Raw genomic sequence first — 22,454 nt, 5'->3', positions numbered from 1 at the left:
CTTTGTTAAATTTTTTCAAACTCTTTTAGAATTAGAATAGAATAGAATTCAACTTTATTGTCATTGCACATGCACAGGTACAGGGCAACGAAATGCAGTTTGCATCCATCCAGAAGTGCTTTAGTGATATAGATATATTACAATATATATTAGCAATAATATAGATATGTGAGTATATTACAGAAATGGGTCTATTATGGTATGTTATAATGTACACGGTATGAAGTATGTTGTGAATATTCTATAACTATAAGTATGTACAGGCTGTAGTGAGTACAAGCTATGTACAGGATATGAACAGGATATAAATATGAAAAACTATACAGAATATGAAATAAATAACTTTACAGAATCTGAGATATACAGCTATACAGAAATGGGAACTATGCAAGTTGTAAACAGTTGTAGGATTAAAAATTATCGAATGTACAGAATGATTATTTACACAGCTATACAGTAGTGCAGTTAAGGTAAGTGAGGGTGTAGATAGTTTCTACAGAGGCTATATAAAGTGCTAGTGGTTGTGAGTGGTGGTTCAGTCCATGTTATTATTGTGTTTGAGGGTACAGTTGTCCATTGTGGGTGTGTGTATGTTCAGTCCATGAGTTTAACGTGGGTCAGATGTCAGGAGGCAGAGTTCAGGAGTCTGACAGCTGTGGGGAAGAAGCTGTTCCGGTACCTGGTGGTCTTAGTCCGGAGGCTCCTGTAGCGCCTCCCAGAGGGCAGGAGGGTGAAGAGTCCATGTGATGGGTGACTGGGGTCTTTGATGATTTTCCCAGCCCTTTTCAGACACCGCTTCCTGTAGATGTCTTTTATGGCAGGAAGTGGTGCTCCGGCGATGCGCTGGGCAGTTTTCACGACCCTCTGCAACGCCTTCCGGTCCGAGGCAGAGCAGTTCCCGTACCAGACTGTTATACAGTTGGTCAGGATGCTCTCGATGGTGCAGCGATAGAAGTTCACCAGGATGTCTGAGGACAGGTGGTTCTTCCTCAGAGTCCTCAAGAAGAAGAGGCGCTGGTGAGCCTTCTTGACCAGCTTGGAGCAGTTGGTCGTCCAGGTGAGATCCTCGGAGATGTGGACTCCCAGGAACTTGAAGCTGCTCACACGCTCCACAGCCGTCCCCTTAATGTGGATGGGTGGATGTGGGTCAGCATTCCTCCTGTAGTCCACGATGAGCTCCTTGGTCTTCTCGGTGTTAAGCAGCAGGTTGTTTCTGTCGCACCACTCAGCCAGACGATCCACCTCCTCCCTGTAGGCGGCCTCATCATTGTCACTGATGAGGCCAATCACCGTGGTGTCATCTGCAAACTTAATGATGGTGTTGGAACCATCAGCAGGTCTGCAGTCGTGGGTGAAGAGGGAGTAGAGGAAAGGGCTCATCACACAGCCTTGTGGTACACCGGTGTTCATTGTGATGGTAGATGAGCAGCGGTTATCCAGCCGGACATGTTGGGGGCGGTTGGTCAGGAAGTCCAGTAACCATTTGCAGATGAGGGAACTGATACCCAGGTCTGTCAGTTTCCTGATGAGTTGTGAGGGGTGGATTGTATTGAATGCTGAACTGAAGTCTATAAACAGCATTCTGGCGTAGGTGTTGTTGTTGTCCAGGTGTGAGAGGACAGAGTGCAGTGCGATGGAGACTTAAAGTTTAAAGTGTAACAATGGTCGACAGGAAGAGTAGCTAAACTTGTAGCTTTTGCTTTCCCTAATAACAGAATCATTTCCCCGTGCATACAGTAAGTGTTTAGCTTACCTTGGCAAACTGTGCTCACACTACACTGGTGGAAAGTGAATTTAGAAGAACAAGGAACATAACGACTGACAAAACACTGCATAATCAAGCAGGTGTTGTGTCTGATTGGTGTTATCGCGTGACTTTCAACTTGATGCCAGCGGTTTTCATCCGTTCTTGGACGGCTGTTTGCACGCTTTGATTTATCGTCTGTTTTTGAATTGTTCCTTTCATTTGCTGTTTTAACAAGTGGGGGTGTGAGGGTGGGGGTACGTTCAAGCAGGCACGTGTATGTTCTGAAGCGGCCAACGTTCTCTCATCTCACCATGAAACAGATCCAGCTGTTTTCAGAGTAGAACGAGCACATTCGAGAACACAGTATCATCTGTGTATGATAAGAAAATCTCTCCTCGTCTTGCATCTCGTTTATTTTAAGAAAACTTTTCCGAGAAATGTCTTTTACAGCAATCATATTGTCCCGATCATCCTCTCGTATGAGACAATGAAACCTTATCAGTGCTGCTGTAATGTAATTAGTGGAGCAGTGGAGCCGTCTGTTGCAGCAGGGAGCCATATGGATTTACAGGAAGACCCACTCAATCTGTATTGATTTCTGAAAGTGAGCGATTGGAGAAACCAGACTTCAGTCGAGCTTCGATCAAAACGTAGAATTCCCTCTTGTCACGAACAATTCCCGTGGTGTGTTTTTTAAGGACACACTTGTTCCCGTGTGTGTTGGCATCACAGTATGTGCGTCTCCCCTGAGAGCCATTATGGATAATGTTTGTGACTGAGCTGAAGAGAGAAACGAGATCTGCTATCTTTGCACGCCCGCACAGACACAGTATGTAGACTGTGAGACAGACAGGAAGAAGGGATGGAAGTCATTTGTAGCGGCCATCGCACTATGAAGACAGCGTGATGGGGAGAAAATGATGGCAGATGGTTTTAAAAGGTTGTTAGCATGGTAAAGGAGGGAAATGGCTTCATAATGGAATCTGCCTCTCTGATCTTTAATCTGCAGTCTGTCAGATTTTGAGTCAGAGAGACGGCGCAGAGAGGGAGAAAATAAACACACACTGGATTATTCCACAGTAATATATATATATATATATATATATATATATATATATATATATATATATATATATATATATATATATTATATGATTATACCTGCAAATGACAGAAAATGAGCATTAGGGTGAAAAGCAATAAAGCCAGTGGGAAAGTGTCAAAACTCCTAATATTAAATATTAAGTGAAAAAATATTGCTGTATGGCAGTGAATTTTATATAAATCACCCTTTTAAACTGGCGTTGACCTCCTAGCGCTCTGCTAGACCACGACTCTGTTAATTCGAGGACTGAACTTCATCTCACGATTTTCTTTGGCGTTTTGGGACCTGAAAGAAAACAATGAAGTGAATTATTTGCTTGTTCTGCATACAGACCTTCCAAATGATTTTTAGAGTTAGAAGTAGCTGATTGCATGAAATAAGTGTATGACTGAAATGTGCACCATATATAAAGACTGACACCCAGGTTTCAGCATGCAGTGACAGCGAGCACATGCTCAGCCAACCGCTCATAATGACTGCAACACATCTGTTTTTCAAGTAGCAGCTCCAGCAACACTTCCAACTCGTCTTTTTAGGCTCTGTGGTAGTTGGGGTGATTTCTGTTGTTTTTTCTAATTCTCTGGACATATATGTGTGCTGTCTCCTTCCCCCCGCATTCTTTATGCTAAGCTAGACTGAACACTATCCCAGCTTTCGCTCTGTACTACACATGAGATTACTATTGATCTTCTTATCTCACTTGAGGAAATAAAGCAATCAGGTATTTCCCAGAATGTTGAACTACTGTTGTTCCTGAAATCCATCTGCGCTTGAGAGACTGCTGTTCTCCTCCAGTGCCGGGCTGCTCCTCCTCGCGCAGGAAGTGCCAGATATCGTGCGGCGTATCGTTCTGTCTGCGACACCTCCCTCTCCTCTGGAGACAGAGGTTTGATTGCTAAAAATGCCCCAATCTAAACAGATGTACGAAGCCAGCAATGCAACAAAATCCACTTGTAAAAATGGCTAACGCGTCTGTGCCCTCTCACTCTGCTGTAGTTCGCTGTAAGTACAGATCTGACTTGTCCAGGTGTGATCCATTAAACACATTATTCATACCTGAGGGGAGAGGAGGAAGACAGAGATCACCATCTGCTCACAGCTTGATTAAATTAATCATGTGTGAACTCTGGCACAAAGGCCCCCATCCCTCCCTCTCTCGCTCTCTCTGTGAGACATCACGCTCTCTCTCTGTCAGTATGTGTCGTTGTATAATAAGCAGCGAGAAACTTCGGGGGAAAAGCTAGTTGCCCTTTACTTTGGGGATCTGCAGATGGGCTCCCGTTTTGCCCCAGCTGGGGGCCACACAACATTTTGCAAATGACTCTTGTGCGAGCATGCTCTTGGCAACACAATCAAACGCACAGCAAGCTATGGAAAAAGCACTTTTTATGAGTCATCTCTCGCTGTGATACGAAAAAGAAGCCGTCGTGTGGTTTGAAGGGGACTTGGAGTCAATACAAAAGGCAAATGAATTGCCTGTGTTTTCCCTTATGCCTCTTTAAATATTGGAACACAAAAAGCTTTCGCGGGGAGACAATGTTGCGGGGCTTGCAGAGCAAATGAGATTCTCTCCACGAAAACAAATTCTTTCAAATCCTCGGGTGTGTGTGGGCGCATGTTTGTGTTACAAGCGCAAAGCCTGCTGGGATAGGTTCCTGCAAAACAGCAGTGTTTCGGAGCAGAGCTGATGAGCAACTTGAAAGTACACAGAGGATGTGCGGAGGACTAATTGAGTGTTTTTTGGGGGGGTTTACATCCACGCATGGTGTTTTGCAAATCGGGCTCATGTCCCATTTAAGGTCTTCGTCGGTTTAAGCTGTTTGTATCCCACACAGTCAATGGGGTTGAATGAACACAAGGCTGCTGATTTTACACTGAGATTTAACGCAGAGAATGAAAAACAAGCATTCCAAGCATTTCATTCCCTCAAAATAACAGCTGATTGCTAATAGGATGCAATCTGCAAATCCTGAATCTCCTTTTTGTCGTGACATCATTCAATTATTCCTCCCTAAATAAGATCCAGCTCTGAATCATCATCACAACCCTCCAGCAGTTCCACTCCGCGCTAACGGCCCCGTACTTGTGTGCTAATAATAGCGACTCTGTCCTCAAAGACGTCTCCATCACTTTAGTTATGAGCATTCTTCTTCTGTGTCTGGATTATTTTATTCTCCGTTCTTCAGTGGATGTTTGCGAGTCGGCGTTTGGTTGGAAGATTGACAGCCAAAGGCACAAACAGATCCAGACCCAGACTTTGTGCAGCTGTGATATTCCTGGATTTTGTTCGCAGTTCAGTTTAGACTTTAAAATCGTTTTAGTAACTCTTTAGCCCTTTTACTGAATTCCACTTCCCTCTAAAAAACTGCCATCCAGCACTTCATCTCCTCATCTACCAGCCGACTGTCAATCAAACCTCAACTGACAGCCCAGCTGGTGAGCGCTCACGGATCGTGCTGTTACCCAACCGGTGTTTGAGCGACAGCAGCGTGCTGGAGGTGGCCGCGTTTTCCATCATGCCGAACGAACACCGCATTTTTACATGACATGATCATCGAAACAGAATAGTGCTTTGGAGTTGTTATGTTTTGTATTTTCAGAAATGATGCCGGTAGCAGCTTTGGTGATGAAGAAACTGTCAGAATGTGTCTGAAGCAGCTTTTAGGAGGCGTTCAGCAGCAGTAATGGGTTGTTGTTGTATTTCTTCCGAACTCTATAGACTGTTTATACAAGATAGATGCAGCCACGCTGGTATCCTCCAGTTTCGTGGCCCTGTTGTGAAGCCTCATGCTGTCTGTTTTGCTATTATCGTGTTGGTTTTGTTTTGTTAAATGTGACGCAGTGAGGAAGAAGGATGGTTGGTAATGACCTTCTTTATCATTCAGGACATCATGCTGTATTGTTTTAAGACTTCAAACTAGCACTAGAGCCCATAAACCGATGCAGAAAGTGTTTACTGAGGTCATAAAGTAAGGGAACTGAGCCTGGCGTTCCCACAGACTTCTTTTTCACCTGTAGGTACGTCAGTGTTTGGCTGTCACGGATCTACGAGGCATCCGATTCCCCGACTATAAACTCTTGCACAGTTTTACATTGGGGCCTACAGCTTGTCTTTTATTCTGATTAGAGGCAGTTAGAGCGGTTAAGTCAAGGGAATACCCTTCAGGAGGAAATATTCTGATTAGTTTTAGACCACCGTTATTTTTTTGACCTGACGACAGTTGATGCTGCAGACACTCAGCTAAACAAATGTGTTTTTCTAATTATTTTATGTAATAACAGGTTTCTAAATATGTTTTCTAATAACCAAGTAGCCTTTTAAAATGATGATTAGCATTAGGTAACACAGTGTGCCATTGAAACACACTCGTGAAAAAGCTTCTACATAGGTTCAAATATTCAGTGATTTACTAATAATGATGTCGTTTTGTCATATTTGATTAATTTAATGTAATTTTTCTGTTACTTTACTTTAAATAAAGGAACATTTCTTAGAGACCGCCGCTATATATATATTCACGTTGTTCGTTCGAGCTTCAGTAAAAGTGGATAACAATAGATTTCACATCCAAAATATACAAAATCAAACATTTGCAACCCCTTGTCCAAATAAAAGTGTTTATAGAAGAGAGATTCTATATTTTTGGTAGTCATTCGCACATTGTTTACAGTGATTCTAATCTGGAATAGTCCTGCTCTCAGTCCTGATTGAGGCTGATCTCAGCTCTGATTGCAGAGGTTGTGCTGAGGCTGGAGAGCCGGTTGCAGCGTGCAGCCTGCTGAGCCAATCGTATGTCAATTTTGCATAAAGTGACTGGAGGACAAGGTGAGCCACTTTGTCACCCAGCAGTGCGTCTCATTTCTAATCCATTAGGTTGTAGGGAGTCCAGCTCTGATGCCCTCAGGTTTGCAGGAAGTGTGTGTGTGTGTGTGTCATGGTGTCTGTCTGAGCTAATAAAAGTGTGTCTCTCCACAATCTGGAGAGACAAAGCTCAGGGTTTCCTAGTTTACAGATGCCTGGGGATGAATACCTTCTGTCACATCCCTTTTATCCTTGTTCTCCTCATCACTTTCTCTGCCTCTCGCCCTCTCCATCACTCTCTCGTACCTCACTCAGCATCCTGTCAGCACTTCTTTGTCCTCTGTGTTTTGTGCTCTTGTCATCATTATTTTTTGTTCCTCCTGTCTGTTTCTTTCTAGATTCCATTTTATTAGATTAGTAGATGACATTTTCCTCCTTTGCATCACCAAAGCTTCTTTTTAAGGCCATAAATGCTGATTTTCTTTTCAAATTGTGTTACCTCACTCTCATTCTTTTCTGGATTTGTGCATTGTGTTGTGTGTAGCTGAGCAGATATTGATGTGGCGCCAAGTTCCTACGCCCCACAAGGGTACGACTGGACAAAGTTGCACTGTTTGCTGCAGCAGTGCAGACGTATTTTTAAATTCGGTTGAATTTTAAAGCATATTTCTCGTCCCAGCCCAGGTCCAACGGTTTCATCCTGATACCTAATGGCAGCCAGGGTGGCGTTGCCAAACCTGAATAGGCCTGTGTATCCCTCCGCGGATATGCAATCACTGATCCATCACTAAAGCCGTCACACTTACAGACAACACAATGTTCTCCACACACGTGCTCAGGGTGAACCTGCTCTCATTTGTGGAAATCACAGGGTGGCAATGGTGGAACTGCTAGTTCTGGTATTCTATGGCAGATGAGCTCAGGGCCCACTAGATGGCGTTGGGCTCTCTGCCACCTTCATTGACTCTGTTTATAATTTTGGTGGCTTAAGGGCCCTCTACGGCCCTGTCTATCTCCTGGAATCTCCTCCATGCTCGTGAGACTCTGTAAACATGAGGAGGAGAAAATGTCAGTGGCCTCCACCAGTAAAACCATTCCTGCTTTGGGGGTTGTGACATTGTTGCCCCTCTAGAGCTCCTGTTGTTAATTTCACGAACACCAAAGCAGCTGATACCGATTAACACCCCCTCTGTTACTGACCAGATCAATACCCCAGAACTTTACCTGACTTGATGCTGTTCTCTGATTAAAAAGTGTTCCATTGATGTTTATCAGTCATGTTTAAACAGCATATTTGGCCCTCAGATTTTCCTGTGGAAATCCACAGTAAATGACACACACACACATTCCCACACTTGTAGTACGCTAAATTTGACTTTAATATTACACTGTCACACGCCGTCAGCACTGTGTCCCTGTTGCACCTACATCATTTGTACAAATATTACACTTGGTACTGTATAATACGCACACGGACACAACCTCAGCATTGTCCCACTTTATTCTCTCTGACGTCTTGTACAGAGCTATGATGTGCCCTCCAGCTGTGCTGTAAAGGGTAGCTTGGTCCAACTGAATTAGTAATGAGGTTTGTCTAACACAGTGCAGTGCAGGTCACAGCACACTCCCTCTGCTCATCTGTTCTCAACCCGAGCACAGAGTACACACACACGGGTTCAATCTGCCATCCATCTTTCTTTTCCCCTCTCCAGCTTTTACTTTTTTTGTCTGTTCTGAAAAGCACAATGCATTAACTAAATGCATCAGTGAATATAAATGGCTGCAAATGAGGTGACTTAAAACTCTTAAAAACTTTGCATGACTCAGAATGCATTTGTGGCCAAGAAAAATGGAACACCGAATCATTTGTAGTGCTTTTAGGGTGCTTATTATGAGGCTATGAGTGGACTTGGAGGGAGGTGCCATTTCACCCACGAGGGCACTGAGTATGTTATTACCAAAGGGGGAAGTACTGCTGTTCAAAGTAATAAAAAAAAGCCATTTGCTGCAGGAAGGAGGCACTTCACAGTCCTCCACTGAGGGCTGAAAATAGAAGTAGAGATAGTCGGCTGGTTGGAGTCAAAATCTTAAAGTCAAACTGCAGAAACCAAAATTAAACCTGTGGAGTATGTTACTGTGATGTGCCATAATTACCTGTGATAAAAGCATCCCAGTCTGGAGAAAACTCCTGTATTTAAAAAAAACCCCATCAGAACATGAGCCAGTCACGATCACGTGATGGAGTTTGTGTTTTGTTAGTCATCTCCTCTAAAGAAAAAGTGACTAAAGAGCTCAAATGAGTTCTTGGACAATTTTTGCACCTCTGCTTTTTTCACGAACATAGAAGTGAATAATTTATCACCTTTCAGGTGTTTGAAAATGTATCACCATTTCTTGTTGGACATTTGTTTTTCCCTTTTCTTTTTACCTCCACAGAGAAGGTTGTGTTTTTGATGCGATAAATGTGAGAGCTCGAAATGTTTTAGTCAATTCTGATGAAACTTAGTAGGGGTGCAGAGCGGGGTGATGTTAGCAATCCTTCAAAATTCAGCTTACATCCACTGACGTCTTCAATGTCACCTTAATAACAAATCACTACATATTGCCCATCACTCCTACATAGTATTCTTGTAATCCCAATAAACCTGTCATGCTATCCTGATCTTGATCAATGCAGTTTTGTTTGTTTTTTTTAAATATGAGGAGCAGAGTGTGACCCTCCTCTTTTTCAGGCTTTTTTACATTTGTCTTTGGTTGGACATCATGTTCAGTCATGTGTTGATAACTTGCCCAATATGTGACTTCAGTTCAGTACAAAATTATCCCATACATAAAGGATATTGTCTTATTAAATATTTAATGCAGACCAGTGCAGTTGGCAATGTCGCACATAGTTTGGGGGGCAAAGAGACAGTGCAACACAATATCTATAAAAGATGTGCAGGCTTCAAATGAGCACGCTCAAAGCTCAGACTTTCACTTGAATTCACTTTCTGCTTGAAACTTAAAAAAGTGGAAAACATTCACCTTCAAAGTAACATTTAAAAAGGAGCTTTTACTTTTACTAAATGATCTGTTTCTGGTTTGTGTCACACTTTTTCACTCTTGCCGTGAGTAGTTTGCAGACGAGTCACTGTCTTCCACGCAAACCAAGGACGACCCCGTCAATTTGCCGGCAACCACTTCCACAGGTCCAAGAATACACGTGCCGATGCTAAAAAACGATTAGGATCGGGGGATTTTGGCGAGGGCCACCAGGTTTTAATTAGTTTAAAATTGGTTTAAAACAAATTTAATTAAAACCACCAGGTTTTAATGCGGCGGCAGACTGGTGCACCCTGAATCCTCAATCATAACAAGCTCTTGGGTGATGAGTTGCAGTCGTGATGATGTTTAGTGTTCAGTTGGAAGTTGTAGATGAGAACTTTAAGCTTACCAACTTTCCCTTGTTGAGCAGGAGGTACTAAACGTTGTCACCTTGTGTGAAATACAAACCTGGCACAGCACAGTGGGTCCTGCCAAATGTCAAATGTCTTACAGCGTGACAGCCCAACGCTACAGTACGTGGGCTCCATGAAAAGGGGTTTAAAAAAGTGAGTAGCAGGTTATAAAAGTTGACAGCGCTTTGAGCAACTGTCAACCGCTGTCATGGGAAAAGAAAACAAATACTTTTTGATCTTTTTGGAAAATTGAATTAATTCATATTTCTGTTTTTTATTTTGTTTGAGTTTAACTTCAAGCATTCAAACCACTGTGGTGTATATTACACATTCAAGATCGTGACTTCCATGCTGGAGTCTCGTGGCTCGGTGTTGAGTTCGTTTTTATGGATTGAAAAAAGTTTTTGCTTATATACTTTCTGTGTTTTCAACACCTTCACACCTGAGTGAGGAGTTCCAGCCGGCCTCAGTTCATGAATATTTCATTCTCTCAGAGGATCCCCATCTTTTGGTGATTCGGACAAACAACAGACTGCTGCATCCAAATTCTGCAGCCTGCACAGTGAAAAGCGGAATACATTAAAGCCTCTTTGCATGCTATATATTTTTTAAATCGATCATTTCAAACCACCAAATATGCCTACAGCATGTTTTTGGTTGTTACTGTTTTCCACCATGTGCATGTGTGGCGCAGAGGTCCGAGCTGATCTGAAAACCAAATAGTGTCACATTGGGGCACGTTAGAGGATTTGTTTCCACTTCTGCAGAAACGGATCTGCGCAGCTGCCTGATGGTGTTATTTGGAATGACAATAAAAATCCCTGTTTCTTCAATCGCATTTGAGTTCCATCCTTTTTCCCGATGCTGCAGAAATGATTCTTTCAGCCCTCAGTCAACAGGTTTTGTTTGATAACCACATGGAGCGCTTAGACTTGGTCATAGTCATTTCTCCTGAGAAAGCGTAACTCTGTTCCCGTTGGTACTAGAGACAAAAATTCAAATGGTTTCTGAAAATAAAGAAGATTTTCGCTCATATTCGGTTTATTACAGAAGCACAAAGCATTCACAAGGTACAAAACAAGTCCAGGCAGCCTGTGTGATACCTGGGTGATAAAGGGTTAACTGTATAATCCTAGTCATCGACCGCTCCCTCTCTCTGTCCACAGAAACTCCTCTGAAGGATGGGGAAGATGCGGCATCCTCGTCAGACGCAGCCTCAGACCCCGCCTCCTCACTCTTCAACCACTGGGGTCACGACCTTGGCCCGGAAAGCCGAAGGGTTGCCCTCAAGAAGTTCAAGTACTATGGCTACAACGGTTACCTTAGCGACCGCATCTCCCTCACCCGCCCGATTCCAGATTTACGGCCTGACGGGTGAGTGTCGGTGTGGTGGTGTTCTCCTGTAAGGATTTAACAGGATGTGATTTTGGCTCACAAAGCTTCTGAATGTTGGCGTTTCCCCTCAGATGCAGAAACATGTCCTACTCATCAGACCTTCCCCAGCTCAGTGTCATCTTCATCTTTGTCAACGAGGCCTTGTCGGTGTTGCTGCGCTCCATCCACACGGCCATCCAGAGGACTCCTTCCCACCTGCTCAAAGAGGTCATACTGGTGGATGACCACAGCAACAGCTGTAAGAACCTTAAACCTTCCTCAGCATTTCTTTTTTCATGTCTAGTTCTACTTGCACATCTTCTTCTGCTTCCTTAAGGGGTCACCGCATTAGATCATCTTCCTCCATCTTACCCTATCCCTAAGATTTCCCCCCTCTTACTCCGACTCTCTGCATGTCCTCCCTCACTACATCCATGAACCTCCCTAGAGGTCGTCCGTTCCTCCTCCTGCCTGACATCTTCAGCATTTCCACTCACCCTCCTCTGCGCATGTCCAAACCATCTCAGCCTCGTGTCTTTAACTTTGTATCCAAACCGCTGAACCGGAGCTGTCCCTCTGATGTACGCGCTTCTAATCCCAGTGGAAATCTTAGCTCCTCCAGCTCGGCCTCCTGTCTTTTTGTCAGTGCCATCATCTCCAAACCAGACCTCAGAGCGGGTCTCACTACAACCTTGTAAACCTTCCTTTTCACTCTTGCTGCGATCCTTCTGTCACAAATCACCCCTGACATTCATCTCCACCCACTCCACCCTGCCTGGACTCTCTTCTTCACCTCTCTTGTGCACTCTCTCTTGGATGGTTGACTCCAGATATTTAAACTCATCCATCTTCCCTACCTCTGCTCCTTGCAGCTTCGCCTTTACACCCGTCTCCGTCTCATTCACACACATGTGCTCTTTTGCTTCTACTCTTGCTACAGATCACAGTGTCATCTGTAGATGTCGTGATCCATGCCAAGTTGTATTTCTTCTAATGCTATAACGATGCTTTTTTTTCCGGGGGGGGGGGGGTTTCTAATCAAAGTCTTCTTGATCTTTTACTTCATGTAGAACTGGAATTTATTTGGTGTAAAACTGCAGAAACTCGGTCAGTGAGGAAATCCATATTCAGAAAGCTGCAACGTGTCATTTGCAAACCAATACAGTTCTTGCTTTTAAGAAAAATATATTGCTGCCTCTAGGGATCTGCAAATAAAACACATCTTCTGAGTATAAATTAGTGTGTCTGTATTTATATGTACGTTTCAGAAACAAAGGTCTTCACAGGCCTCTTCTCTGTATGTAGATTAAGATTTTATATGCATTAAATTATTGATTTTTCAGTTCTTCAAAGCAGCTCTTTGGCTGGTTGTAACAGCATCATATGTGTAAGATCAAAGATGCTCAGTCGCAGGGTTATTCTGTGTAAACAGACTCCAATGATAAATCATTAGTTTTCAAGAGGTCTCACGTCTGGTGGAAGAGAATAATGCACAGATAGAAATAAAACAGTATATTTAAAGCTAAAGCCACACTGAAGGCTTACATCATTACACCGTGGGCACAGAAATGAAAAGTCTAAACAGAAGAAGACAGAAAACAGTAGAAATGAAGTGGCGTGGTAGACGGCCGTCATGAATGTCTACAGCTTACAGGAAATAGTATTAAAGGCTGCTAAAAATATATAAACTACATAAAATAAAACAAACCACTGTTCTGCTGTCAGTGTGAGAGGAGTGGACTGTTAATGTTTTCAGCTCTCACGCATCCAGCGTGTGGCATTAGCCCGGCCTTTTGTGGACAAAACAGTCATTAAGCTTCTTTTTTAGCTTTAACATTAACCTCCTAGGACCTGCGCCCACATATGTGGACATCACATTTTGGGTTATTTAGACCAAAATACCCAATTTTGCTCTACAAGGACCTGATATCCACTTACGAGGACATTATACTGCTACTGTTCTATCAAATTTTTAAATGAATATCCTCATGTAGCTCTTATTTTTCTTAAAAACAAAAATAAGGGAAAAAAAAATCTGGTAATTTTGAATGTTTTTACATTCATCGGGCCCCAATCAGCCCAAATATCAAAGAGAAATTAAAAATGCATGCTGTCGAAGAGTTCGGGTCTTAGGAGGTTAAGCTTGTTTCACGTTTCAGCGGAGGCAGACAGACCTGTGAGGCTAATCATGATTGAATCTCTGATTCACCCCAACCAATCACAGCAGATGGCCCCGCCCCTCCCTGAGCCTGGTTCTGCTGGAGGTTTCTTCCTGTTAAAAGGGAGTTTTTCCTTCCCGCTGTCGCCAAAGTGCTTGTTCATAGGGGGTCATGTGATTGTTGGGTTTTTCTCTGTATTATTGAAGGGTCTACTTTACAATATAAAGAGCCTTGAGGCGACCGTTGTTGTGATTTGTTGCTGTATAAGTAAAATTGAACTGAACCTGATGCACTTCAGATTTGATGTGACGTGAGCTGAAGTTGTGTTTGTGGCTTCCAGCTGTTTGACTTTCATAAAACCCTCAAGCTTCCTCAGAGCCAGCCTGCACTTACACAGCTGGCACAGCAGCAGTTGTTCTTAATGTCTTGCTTAGCAGTGTCCCCTCACAGGGAGAAGGCTCCTGGTTAAAACCTGTGTGGAGTAAGCATGTCCTCCCTGTGCCTGTGTGGGCTTCTTCCAGGGAAATTTCAAACGAATGTGTGCCGACACATCTAAATAAATTCTTTACTTACTGATGATGTCTGAAGGATATGAAACCTTTGGGGATTTTTCGCTTTGGATGAAGACGTGTGATACAGTTCAGCACTGCGGACTATCAGCTTATTCCATTATTCAAACTGTTCGATAAATACTAAATAAAGTAAAGAAAATAAAGTAAAAAATTATAGTGCTTCACAACCGAGGTGCTAAAAAAATGAAGATAAGAAGCTGAATTTTTTGAAAGAGACCATTGAGTAGCTGATAGGCAGAGAGCTGCTGAGTCTGGATCCACTGCTGCAAAAGCTCCGTCTGCTTCCCCTCTCAGCCTTGTGTGCTGCACAGCTAGCTGATGTCTAGATGCAAAAGTTCACTGATGTCCACAGGTGCTTGTCCATGCACGGCTCTAAAAGCAAAAACCAGAATCTTAAATGGACTTTGAAGCTAGCTGGGTGCCAGTGCAACTGTTTTAGCAACAGTGTGATATAGGAGTAGTTAGAAGTCTCAATCAGCTGCAGCTTTCTGAACAACCTGCAGACGTTTCAGGGAGGTTTTGGTAAATCCAATGAACACAGATACACAAATCCAAACATAATTAAGTAGAGCCAGGAATAACAATCTCCAGTTCAGAGCGTGGCACGCTGGTAAATCGACTGGATCTTATTTAGTGCTTTTCAACTCAAGCACTTTACGAGCCTCATTCACCCATTCATACAAGCACTTTTTTCTGTGCCTGAGGTGCTTTCTATCCAACATTAGCACTTCAATGAACACATCAGAGAGCAACTCAGGCTTCACTATCTTGCACAGTGATAGCTTTGCGCACAGACTGGAGCAAATGGGAACTGAACCACCAACCTCCCAACTGCACAGCCTCCTGAGCCACAGGAGATGTATATTGTCTGCAAGCATTCATGTGAACATGACAGCTTATATCCCTCATGTGCTGAGTATTAGCTTAATTACCAACTTGAAATAAGATCAAAAGGAAATCTGCTGATTTTCTGACTGACAGGGGCTCAAACACATCTACTAATCCTCTGACCACAGAAGTGCTGTGTATGCAATATGGTCGCTCCACGGATGGTTTGTGTAACATTAAATTAACCCAAAGGTTAAATTTCAAAACTAGTTCAGAATAAAACCATAAATGCCTTCTAGTGGAGGAAGGAGATGATGGCTAACATCCCATTAGTTAGAAGACCGGTTCCAGCATTAAGCCAAAACATCGTTCCCTATTTTATTGTTTACAATATAGCTGCTTCTTCCTTCGGCTTCACCAGAGTCCGCAGAGACTCCTGCCTGACCTCATCTGTCAGTCTGTCCATCACCACTGCAAACAAGAAGGGGCTCAGAGCCAATCACTGATGTAATCCCACCCCCACCGCCATCCCATCTATCAGCTACTCACAGCTCACCGCCGTGACACGGTCCTCATACGTCCTGCACCACCTGCCTCACATACTTCACTCCTGACTTCCTGATGCAGGACCACAGTTCCTCTCTTGGCACCCAATCATATGCCTTCTGTAGATTCACAAAGAGCTTGTCTATACTTCTCCATCAGCACTGAATCCAAACATTAGTGCTGTTTCTCAGCATGAGCTCACTCTGCAGCTCACTGATCATCACTTTTCTTCTTAACCTTGCTTCAGCAACTCGTTCTCATATCTTAATGATATTTCTCATGAGCTTTATTCTTCTGTAGTTCCTACAGCTCTGCACATCAGTACCAGCACACTTCTCCATTCCTCAGCCATCCTTTCACTCTCCAAGACTGTGTTAAACAGACTGGTTAAAAAGTCCGCTGCCCTCTCTCTTAAACATCTCTGTACCTGCACAGGTATGCAGTCTGAGCCTGCCACTTTTCCAGTTTTCATCCCTTTCATAACAGCTCTCTCTTCCTCCTCACTGATACTCTGCACTTGTTTATATTATGGCTAAATATGTCCAAATTGAAATGTCCATCAAATATTTTAGTGTTGGACTTCACTACAAGTCTTTTTTTCTCTTTTTTTGTTTTTACATCCTTTTATGCTGCGGTATGTTCCAAAGACACAACTTTAACTCTAAGACAAACTGTATCAGTTTCCAGTTTTTGTTGTGTTTGTTCAGTTTTCACATCGGTTAATAGAACGAGCGGATGCTTCAGTGCACTGAATTCTATTCTGTGCAAGTTCATCCAAAGCAACAATAAGACAGACAAAGTTTTTGACACGGTTTAGACTCTATCAGCATTTAAAGAATGAATTCACATTAATGTCATTTACACCAGGGGTAGGTGAAATGCATCCTTCTGTTATATGAGTTACTGACGATTAAAAAAATGTGAATCTGTCAGGGTGCCAGGAGCAGCAGCATTGTTCTGTAGCAGTAGAGCCACAGCAGGGTACACAGGGTCAAATGCAAGCAGTGTTTTTAATGGAGGTGTTAAATAAAAGTACAACATAGCTGTTTAACTCTTCAACAACTTTAATAACTAAAGTGACTTATCCTTGTAACAGGAGCTGCACAATATTGTCCCATAATAAAGGTGAAAAATCATTTCTACCTGGGATGTACAGTGGGGCAAAAAAGTATTTAGTCAGCCAGCGATTGTGCAAGTTCCCCCACCTAAAATGATGACAGAGGTCAGTAATTTGCACCAGAGGTACACTTCAACTGTGAGAGACAGAATGTGAAAAAAAAATCCATGAATCCACATGGTAGGATTTGTAAAGAATTTATTGGTAAATCAGGGTGGAAAATAAGTATTTGGTCAATAACAAAAATACAACTCAATACTTTGTAACATAACCTTTGTTGGCAATAACAGAGGTCAAACGTTTACTATAGGTCTTTACCAGGTTTGCACACACAGTAGCTGGTATTTTGGCCCATTCCTCCATGCAGATCTTCTCGAGAGCAGTGATGTTCTGGGGTTGTCGCCGAGCAACACGGACTTTCAACTCCCGCCACAGATTTTCTATGGGGTTGAGGTCTGGAGACTGGCTAGGCCACTCCAGGACTTTCAAATGCTTCTTACAGAGCCACTGCTTTGTTGCCCGGGCGGTGTGTTTTGGATCATTGTCATGTTGGAAGACCCAGCCTCGTTTCATCTTCAAAGTTCTCACTGATGGAAGGAGGTTTTGGCTCAAAATCTCACGATACATGGCCCCATTCATTCTGTCCTTAACACGGATCAGTCGTCCTGTCCCCTTGGCAGAAAAACAGCCCCATAGCATGATGTTTCCACCCCCATGCTTCACAGTAGGTATGGTGTTCTTGGGATGCAACTCAGTATTCTTCTTCCTCCAAACACGACGAGTTGAGTTTATACCAAAAAGTTCTACTTTGGTTTCATCTGACCACATGACATTCTCCCAATCCTCTGCTGTATCATCCATGTGCTCTCTGGCAAACTTCAGACGGGCCTGGACATGCACTGGCTTCAGCAGCGGAACACGTCTGGCACTGCGGGATTTGATTCCCTGCCGTTGTAGTGTGTTACTGATGGTGACCTTTGTTACTTTGGTCCCAGCTCTCTGCAGGTCATTCACCAGGTCCCCCCGTGTGGTTCTGGGATCTTTGCTCACCGTTCTCATGATCATTTTGACCCCACGGGATGAGATCTTGCGTGGAGCCCCAGATCGAGGGAGATTATCAGTGGTCTTGTATGTCTTCCATTTTCTGATGATTGCTCCCACAGTTGATTTTTTTCACACCAAGCTGCTTGCCTATTGTAGATTCACTCTTCCCAGTCTGGTGCAGGTCTACAATACTTTTCCTGGTGTCCTTCGAAAGCTCTTTGGTCTTGGCCATGGCGGAGTTTGGAGTCTGACTGTTTGAGGCTGTGGACAGGTGTCTTTTATACAGATGATGAGTTCCAACAGGTGCCATTCATACAGGTAACGAGTGGGGGACAGAAAAGCTTCTTACAGAAGACGTTACAGGTCTGTGAGAGCCAGAGATTTTCCTTGTTTGAGGTGACCAAATACTTATTTTCCACCCTGATTTACCAATAAATTCTTTACAAATCCTACCATGTAGATTCATGGATTTTTTTTTCACATTCTGTCTCTCACAGTTGAAGTGTACCTCTGGTGCAAATTACTGACCTCTGTCATCATTTAAGTGGGGGAACTTGCACAATCGGTGGCTGACTAAATACTTTTTTGCCCCACTGTATCTCACTCTCTTTCTATCACATGGAGTGCAGCTGGCACATTTTGCAGCAGAGTCATTTGTTTAATTTTGGGTCGCACATCAACAGCTGCTCGTATCACCTCTAGCGTGTCTATAGTTGTACTCGACAGTGTTTTTCCCTCAAGTTTGTTGTTTCCACCTTTAGCAGTTTAATTTTCCTGATGAAACTTGACACAAAATTTCTGTCATGCAGAAATTTTTTACAGGATGTTATCGTGGGTGGTAAAAAAACAACAAAAAGCTGTAGCAATATGTAGTTATTTATTTTTTTATTTGTTTGTTTTTATGTGTATTTTATTTTTAAAGTGTAAATTTGCTAAAAGGATTAATAGAGTGACAGGATATATTAGCTAATATGTAGCTGTTGTGTTTCCGAAAACTAAAAAACCAAAACCAAAAATAAGAGTGAGGACTGATGAGGGGTCGGTTAGCTTAGCTTGTAATAGACTGATGGAAACCTTAAGAGCAATATGCAAGTTTTCTAATGAAACTTCAACCTCATCTTAGGCTGAGGCTAATTTTAGCCACGTGAAGCTGCAGATTTCATCTTTGGTCCCAAGTGGCAGCAAAATTTCAGCTCAACCAACTTGTTGGAATGTTTAATGGTTCAAACACAGAGTGAAATGAAAAGAGCCAGCCAAATGAAGAGCTAGTTAAAGTCACTCCAGTTTGATGAAGAGCTTATCTTCACATTATAGGACAGAGATCCAGAGTTGAATAACTGCAGCATGCACTGGCACCTTTAGTTGAGCTACAGCCTCGACTGGTCCACGTTTTATGTCCCACGTATATTCTGCCTCGGATGGTGCACGAAATCAGGACACGTGTAGGCATTAGCTGCATCACTGGTGCATGAACACAAAGTCAGACTTATTGCAGCAGTCACAGGCAAAGCCTGGATGTGGCTTGTCTATTAGACTTCCAGTGTTAATAATTGCATCACGTACAATGAAACATATTTCACTGCTGCCAAATCTATAATTACCATTATGAGAAATCTGTCCGTGCATCCAACGCCTGCAGATTTTATGGGTCTGCCACTGCTCCTCTGTTCTTCAATAATACAATATATCAGAGTTTAGTTATGGTTGCTGCACGGGGTTGAATGCTGATTAGTGGAGCAAGCAAGGGAATGAATACGTTTAACATTTACCTCAAATTATTCTCTCCCAATGCGTTACAAACGTTCAACTTAGCAATTCTTTGGGAAGTAGCTCATGATTTAATGTTTTTGCTTTGGAATGAGTTACAGCTGCGTGGAGGTAATTTATAATGAAGGCAAGTGATGAAAGATAACTGAGTAAAAGTGCAAGATCATTAATGCTGCTTATTGATCATGCAGGGTGTAATTATGACAAATGAGGGTCAACTGAGGCCAGATGAAGGCAAAAGTGGAAATGCAGGCAAGTGTTGCCACCAGAATACTAAATTAGACTTGAGAGGCTGTGTTCATATCACTTCAGGGGGCTTATCAAAGATCACTGAGCCATGCAAACCTCCATTAATGGCACAATGACAATACTTTGAATCTTTTTGAAAGCTTTATATGAATTCCATTATAAATACAGTGCTGGGAAAAAGTCTTCAGCCATCCTTCTTTGTGTTTTGCTTGGAAAACTGGGAAATAGGTGCAATAATGCATTGAAACATATGAACATACATGGAAATACAGTATAAAAGGCATAAATGGAGCAAAATTATACCAGAGGGCCAGCTCCTGATTGATAGAGCAGTACACCAGAACTCTACGATCGGGCAGACACGAGAACTGTCTGGATTGACCACAGGAAAGCCTGTAAGTCAATGCTCCACACATGGTTACTGGAGTGCTTTTCACTGCACTGATGACATTTGTCTAGAAGTGACTGGAGGCCAACTTTTAACACACGAGTGCAGACTACACAAAGATGATGACTGTTCCTGCTGCTGCTCTGCATATCGCTCAGCTCAACACTAAAAGTAGATGTGAATATAGATTATGGAGTGGAGTGACCATCAGTCACCTCCGGTGCATGGATGACATCAAGCTGTATGCCACGAATGAGTGAGACATCGACTCGCTGATCGTTTACCATCTGCAAATACGTCAGGAAGATTGCCCCCTGAGATGAGCTACTCCAAGAATCCCCCAGGCAGCTGAAGACAGATGGTGATGAGGGACAGGACAACGATCATGGACAACTAAGTATCCGTATGAGATGTACCATCGACAGACAGAGGAAATGACTGGCATCCAGAAATCGTACCAGTGTCTAGAAAAGGCTGGCTTAAAGGACAGATCATGGCAGCACCACAACAGGACCGAATACGCAGGTCCATAGAGGCAGGAGTCTACCACAGCTGACAGGATCTAAGTTGCAGACTATGCACAGGTCCCCCATTTAGAATAAATGAAGAATATAAGCTGCAATCTGAGACTGTGTAAGCTGAGGGGGACAACACAGTGTGGAGAAACGACAACATATGGACTAGAAATCTGAAAGTCTTGATAGCAGCCGACCAAAGGTGGTTGAGAACAACACAGCTAAGGTCTTGTGGAACTGTGATTTCTAAAAAGGACAAGCAGCTGCTGGCTAATCAGCAAGACGTGGTGGCTGACAAGGAACAGAAGACTGCAGTTCTGATAGATGTGACAGGAACAGCAGGAAGAAGGGGAACGAAAAAATCAAGAACTACCAGAGGCTGAAGAAACAACTCGAGGAGATCTGGACGAGTCCAAAGTGGTCTTGGTGGTAACAGGAGCTTTCCGATCTATAACCATGAAACCAGGAGAGTGGCTTGAACAGATTCCAGACGCAACTTTTGATGCTCTCGCCGATCCACGGCATGGCTCGCATTTGTGTCCTCAATCCAGCATCATACACAGTGGTTGGTATGTAATGCACTCTGCAGAAGTACGACAGTGATCTCCTAAACATACTGGCCTTGCACATCTAATATATTAAAAAAAATGTTTTTGACATAAGAAGTGTTTTTGTTAATCGGACTTTAAGAAGATTAAGATTAATCTTCATTAATCTTATATTATTCAAATATAATGTTAGCAAACCACAAATCAGCCACAGATGATCTGATTTCACTGCCAGCTTACATCAGCTGATACGCTACACGTCCAACTGGCAAAGCTCATGGAAAGTTGCTGCACTTGTTCAAGCTGCTTTGCAACCCCCCTCCAATGAAAGCGTCCTGACTGAAACATAATTTTCCTTACAATGAGCGTTCAAAGGAGCTTGGAAAGAAAAGAGACTGGATGAGCATTAGACTCATGGGAATTGATAGGATGAGTTGATTTAGTAAGTATATAATTAAATTAGTCAACAGTAATTTAGGTATCAGGTTAAACTGTCTATATAATTATCATCCAACATTTATAAGCCACATTATTCTAAATATTACAGCTTTTTCTGCTGTTCAGTCAAAACTTTTTTTCTTTCTCTTTGTGATATTGTATAGTCTTGAATATAAACACATGTTGATTGATTTTCTGTTGGGCGATCATCAATCCATCATTCATTTTGATCTCAAAATTCTCAGTTCAATCACATAATTGATTTTTTTTTAACAGCGTAAAGTAAATCAGGGCTCTTCCTCTTCACTTGGCTATATTTTATATGAAAACAGGTTGCATGGTGTGGGCCGGGCTAATTGGGCTTGGTGGGCTTGATTTAATGATTTCATTTTTTTTCTTTTTTTTGAGTGCTTAGAAGTCATCGCATATGTACATATAGCACAGTAAGGTGCTTTTCAGATCCTCCCAACTCCTGTTGTAAATGACCCCATCTTTCTTCCAGGTCAGCAGCAAACTGTGGCTCATTAAAAGGAAACAGAGAGACTAGAGAATCCAGGCTGATGGTAATAATGAATAGAAAAAGAAAAGCAGCAGCCGTAGCCTCCAGGCAGGATTACAACACAGAAAAATCACAACCAGGAAATGAAGACGTCTGCTGTTCCACTGCGGGCAGATGGCATATACGTGTGCCGTAAATATTCTGTGCATGTTTCTGTCTGTGTGAATCAAGGTCTGTGTGAAGTCACTCAGGAAGAAAAAGGGAGGCAAGAAAAAATGAAAATGGCTCCAGGGCTGGAAAAGTGAACATAATGTGA

General features: G+C 42.7%; 1 protein-coding gene across 1 annotated transcript in view; it reads left to right on the top strand.

Moving 5' to 3' along the window:
- Positions 1-22,454, top strand: part of galnt18a (UDP-N-acetyl-alpha-D-galactosamine:polypeptide N-acetylgalactosaminyltransferase 18a) — a 197,058-nt gene that overhangs the window by 83,771 nt on the left and 90,833 nt on the right. The window contains exons 2-3 of the mRNA XM_085360204.1: positions 11,261-11,468; positions 11,561-11,727. Of these exons, the coding sequence (XP_085216330.1) occupies positions 11,261-11,468; positions 11,561-11,727 (375 nt within the window). The remainder of the gene's footprint in view (positions 1-11,260; positions 11,469-11,560; positions 11,728-22,454) is intronic.

This window comes from Diplotaxodon limnothrissa, linkage group LG7, assembly GCF_057381915.1.
Source record: "Diplotaxodon limnothrissa isolate DT_005_m linkage group LG7, D_limnothrissa_male_GT1.1, whole genome shotgun sequence".
Lineage (NCBI taxonomy): Eukaryota > Metazoa > Chordata > Actinopteri > Cichliformes > Cichlidae > Diplotaxodon > Diplotaxodon limnothrissa.
This window is presented reverse-complemented; position numbering and strand designations above follow the sequence as displayed.